At 45.6% G+C, this 5,442-nt stretch overlaps 1 protein-coding gene across 1 annotated transcript in view; it reads right to left on the reverse strand.

Moving 5' to 3' along the window:
* The window catches only part of C3 (complement C3), an 82,542-nt gene that overhangs the window by 54,527 nt on the left and 22,573 nt on the right, over nt 1-5,442 (reverse strand). Inside the window, exons 10-13 of the mRNA XM_018565704.1 lie at nt 4,649-4,764; nt 4,032-4,178; nt 3,248-3,448; nt 1,313-1,504 (exon numbers count right to left, since the gene is read on the reverse strand). Of these exons, the coding sequence (XP_018421206.1) occupies nt 1,313-1,504; nt 3,248-3,448; nt 4,032-4,178; nt 4,649-4,764 (656 nt within the window). The remainder of the gene's footprint in view (nt 1-1,312; nt 1,505-3,247; nt 3,449-4,031; nt 4,179-4,648; nt 4,765-5,442) is intronic.

Here is a 5,442-nt window from a genome sequence, read left to right on the forward strand (position 1 = left end):
CAATTGTAGAAATGTCACCAGCACACCAATCCTTTTAAGATAGCAAAAGCTTAATTTATTGAAGTTTTTTGTCATATGACCAAACAAGCTCTTTCGGGACCGCACAGGGTCCCTTCATCAGGCTTTAGCATTGACCAATGTCAATGCTAAAGCCTGATGAAGGGACCCTGTGCGGTCCCGAAAGAGCTTGTTTGGTCATATGACAAAAAACTTCAATAAATTAAGCTTTTGCTATCTTAAAAGGATTGGTGTGCTGGTGACATTTCTACAATTGGTCACATGGATTGTGTCGCATAATCCTCCATACCCACAAGTACCAGGTATTTCTTTTGGCTCCTAGCAGTAAGTATGTGCTGCTGGAGATCGGGCCAGGGCCGGGGGGAAGATGCTTCCACCTAAATGGGCAAAGCCATTTAGGTTTTAGATTCAAAAACCCCTAAATTCCCAGTTGAGAGAAAAAGAGTCTGTAAGTAAAGCAGCAGGATTTAAATCCCCCAGGACATATATGAAGACAGCAGATGACCAAGTCCACCAGACTCTTCCTATATTCCTATAGAAATATAGGTCTGGAGCAGGCAGGCTTAACGCAATAGGCGGAGGGCCAACATGACTGGGTTTAAAGGGAGGAAGGAGGTGCTAAGTTATAGCATTACAAGTAATAGCAGTGGTGGATTAGTGGGTTGAGAGGAACAGGAGGGGCTTCAGGGGTGAAGCAGAGAGTGGTGATCCAACAGTGGTCAATTGGTTGAGAGACAGTCCGGCAAACTTCCCACCCACCCAGCCACCCTTTGTTTTAATTTTTGGTTTGTAAAGGGTTTTCTGTTTTTGTTTTTCTAGCGGGAATTTGGTGAAGTTCTGGGTAGGGACCCATCTTGGGTACAGCAAAACCCTTTTACTATCTCAAAAAGCCAATGTAATAGTGTAATGCGTGGTAGTATTGGTAATTAATAATGCAATTGTCTCCAAGCCGATATTCCTGTGGCTGGAGGCCTATCTTACTTTTATGTTCGGAATCTGAAGGTAAAATGCCTAAAAAGACTTCAGGCCCCATCAATACTGTTGTTGTGATTTGTATTATTTAAGAGTTTTGTTAATAAAACGCTGCTATGGCCATTAATACTCCAGTTTGTGTCAATGTGTGGCTATTTGAGGGTTAATGGAGTGGGGTGATGGCATTGGTAGCTTTGTTCCGGGACCAGGCTTCTTTAATACCCTAGTCATGGCAATTACTTTACTTCTAGGGCAGTAATGCTATAAACTGGCTTAGAAAAGAGCAGGATTCCTAGAAGGTGAGAAAGGTGACGGTGCTCACCGTTCCCATGCAGGTATCTGCCACGTCCACCCAGATGGAGTCAGCCACAATTTCATTTCCTAAGAAGTAATATGCAATCAAGCGGAATGATGGTATGAATTGCTCTGTGATTGGGAGAGACATGGTCACCAAGGACTGGCCAGCCAGCCGTACTTGTCTGTTTGCTTGCAGCACCCTGCCCTTGTTCATGATCTGTGGAGAAGCAAAAGACATCATGAAAATCACAGAAGTGCCCTCCTTAACTGCAATGAAGAAAAGGAAAATGAATTAAAATGTTGACACTGGTAATATTTCTGCTGGAACCTCCCTACACATTTAGATCCCCATGCTGGATTTCCAATAAACACACAAGGAAAAAGAGAGAGAGACCCTTTTACTGTTTAATGAAATGGTCCAGTCTAAACAAAATGTTTTTAGACTGTAGTTTCTAATCACACAGCTTTTATATGTAACCTAAAACCACTTTCATCTTTGGGGCTGGGTTAGCTAATAAAATGAAGCTAACTCGAATTTAAAACACTTCATTCTAAACAAAACTGCATATATAGTTTCTAATGACAGAGTTGATACAATATCTAAAATCAGTGGGGTGGGAGATGGGGTGGTGTACCTAGGGTGGGGTGGAAGATGGGGTGGTGTACCTAGGGTGGGGTGGAAGATGGGGTGGTGTACCTAAGATGGAGCGGAAAAGGTGGTGGTCCACCTAGGATGGGCCGGAGAAGGGCATGGTCCACCTACAATGGGGCAGGGAAGGTGTTGGTCTGCTTAAGATGGGGTGAGGTGGGGAAGGGGAATGGGATGGTCCACCTAGGATGGGGGGGGAAGGTCCACCTAGGATAGGGCGGGGAAGGGTATGGTCTGTCTAGGATAGGGTGGGGAAGGGGATGGTTCGCCTGGGATGGGGAGGAGAAGGGGATGGCCCACCTACAATGGGGCAGGGAAGGTGTTGGTCTGCCTAGGATTGATATCCTTTCCAATAGGGCCATCAGGATCCATTCACATATTGTGAGCTAGTGCAGATATGGTATTGCAGCTCTTGTACATAGATGTCACTGGGTATGTTTGTGCCACGTACATGTCTTTGTACAGTGCTTCATAAAAATCAATGATAAGTGAATCTCAGCAAAACTGTTCTTACTAGGGTTGCACAGATACTTTTCGAGTACCAGTGCAGATACTTGGCATTTTCATGAGAACTACCAGGGTTGCAGCGGTTGCAGCTGGGACCTGGCTCTGGTGCTCCATCACTGTCCTGAAATCATTAGTCTGTATTGTTTTAGAAAAACTGTCACATGACAATAAACAAAAATGTATCAGTACTCGTACTTGTAAGTACTCGGCAAGTACCAGTACTCGTACTCGCAAAACTGGTATCTGTGCATCCCTTTATTTATATTTATAAAAACAAAATCATACATTAAAACAGAGATGTACAAATCCCAGGAGCTCCGTGTGCTCCTTACAAAGGGCAGCTGCCTCCTAATTTTTGAATTTTTCTCTAGTGTAGTCTTGGAGCTCAAAAGTATCGGTACTTGTACTTGTACCGAGTACTGTACTTGGTATCTGTGCAACCCTAGTTCTTACCATGCCTTTGAGTGGTTGGCATTGAAATATTTGCAATCTGCATGACACGTAGGGAATTAGTGATGTGATCTTATAGTCCTAATAAGGAACTACTTCACTATGGGGGCACTATGACATCATATGCAGTGCTGACTACCATAATGACTTCTGCCATCTTCCAATCAATAAAGGTGAGATCCCCACTGGGTCCCATTCACACATGGATGGAAGGTCTGTCCTGGAGTGGGAAACCTCCCGAATGAGCCTCCAAATAGTATAACCTGCTCTGCGGCATCAAATTGTGAAAAAAGTGGAGTTTGATTTAGATTGTAACATCCCGGTGAGAATAACGACATAGAACAGTCCAGTTACCACGTAGGTGAAGTGCTGGATTTGGTTTTGAAGTGCTGGATTGGTGTTACGGATGTTGAAGTTCACGGCAAGGTTTTCTCCGGGTTTGACTTCAGCAGCGGTGATACCAATATGGAGGTAATTGCCGTTTGAGTTGTACGCGGTCGCTGTCATCGTTGCGCTGGCTTCTCTCTCATCTTGCAAACCCTGAGATGTTTTCACCTATAGAAGAGAGAGTGACATATTATGGATAAGATTTTCCAAAACTGTTCTAAATTTTAAGATATATATTTTTTTTTTTTCCCCCCGTTGAACCAGCCTCCATTCTGTATCTGAAATTACCCAAATGCATTAAAGCGGTGGTGGTGAACTCACCAAAGGGCCGCATATCATACTCAGGGTATGTAATGCTATAGCAAACTGTCAAGAGACTGCAGACATGCTACAAGAAATGTTCATAGACTGCAGACCTACTACAGAAAATGGTCAGAGACTGGAGACATGCTACAGAAAATGGTCAGAGACTGCAGACATGCTCCTGGAAATGGTCAGAGATTGCAGACATACTACATGAGATGGTCAGAGACAGCAGACATACTACATGAGATGGTCGGAGACTGCAGACATACTACATGAGATGGTCAGAGACTGCAGACATACTACACGAGATGGTCAGAGACTGCATACACACTACATGAGATGGTCAGAGACCTCATTATTATTTATATATTGTATATCATTATTATTAATGACATGGCATTAGAAGACCTCCCTCCAGAGCAGGAAGGGGCAGAAGGTCACTTACAGTTATTGGCAGACGGTTTAGATTGGCAGCTGTGTTCAGTGTCAGTCGGACCGTTCCCTCGGCTCCAGTCAAACCTTCAACTCTTCCTGGTTCAGCCACCACCCGGATCCGATTGGCTGGAGAACCATCGGGGTTTGTGACAAACACCTGAGGAATAAGAAAGAAGCTATTAGATTCTGAGGTACAAAATCTGAGCAGAACACCATGCCGCCCACCGGCCCCTCTCCCCCCCCTGGCCCAGACCAACAAAAAATGACTTCCGCTCCGTGATTCTGGGGTGATGACTGAGCCGCCAACTCTTTCAAAAAGGAAGTATGGAAGAAAGAAAAAAGGGGGTAAGGCAAGGGTGAAGGAAGGGAGGAAGGAAGGAAGGAAGGAAGGGGGTAAGGCAAGGATGAAGGAAGGTAGGGACATAGTAAGAGAGGAAGGAAGAAAGGAGGAATGGCAGGGAGGAAGGGAGAAAGGGGAGAAAGGCAAGGAGGAAGGTAGGGACATAGTTCATGCTATAGTGGAGCTGTGTTCGTAGTGGAGTTGTGTTTGTGTCAGGCCTTCAGGATGTGAGGTTCAATTGCAGACATTCCATCATTATATTCTAGATACTCAGCAATGCATCATACCGTAAGGTCAAAGGGCATTCCAGGCTTGAAATGCTGGGAGGTTTTGGTGAAGTGGATTTTATACGGAGATTTCACAATGTGGATATTTTCTAACTCGCTTTCCACCATTTCGCTGCCTAAAGGAGAGAAGGAACGGGCCTTTAAAGGGAACAGGGAACAGATATAAAACACTAGGAACAGCTATAATGGCTTCTTCTTGTTAAAGGAGAACTATGGGGTCAGTGTTTTTCCCCATAGTTCTCCTTAGGGTAACGGGAGGACACAAACTAGCGTCCTCCCGTTACCCTAAGCTCAGTATACGGCGAGCTACAGCTCGCGGTATACTGAGACGCCGCAGCCGGAGCGGATCCCGACGTAGATGACGGGATCCGTCCAGCTGCGTGAGTGACAGCTGGCTCTGCCTATCTAGAGGCAGAGCCAGCTGTACCCGCCACCTCCCCCGTCCGTTCCGCCAGTCCGCGCTGGCAGATCGGAGCGAGGAGGGGGGAATCCAGCCCCTACCCCTGTCACGGCAGAGAGCCATGACAGGATCGAGAGGTGAGCGAACCTGGTATGTGTTCACTCACCTCCAGATCTACTGAGCCGACCTGTGACAGTCTCATTGTCACAGGTCGGCTAGAACTATGAGGTGAGTGGAAATCACTCATCTCATAGTTCTCCTTTAAAAGGATTATTTTATACATGCGTTTACTAAGGAGCAGTGGTGTAACCAGAGGGCAGAACACCATTTTGCGCCCCCTGACATTGTATCACTATATCGGATCCCTGACAGTGTATCAGTATATCGGATCCCT

Source organism: Nanorana parkeri, unplaced genomic scaffold (assembly GCF_000935625.1).
Source record: "Nanorana parkeri isolate BGI_ZX_2015 unplaced genomic scaffold, ASM93562v1 scaffold874, whole genome shotgun sequence".
In the NCBI taxonomy this organism is placed as follows: Eukaryota; Metazoa; Chordata; class Amphibia; order Anura; family Dicroglossidae; genus Nanorana; species Nanorana parkeri.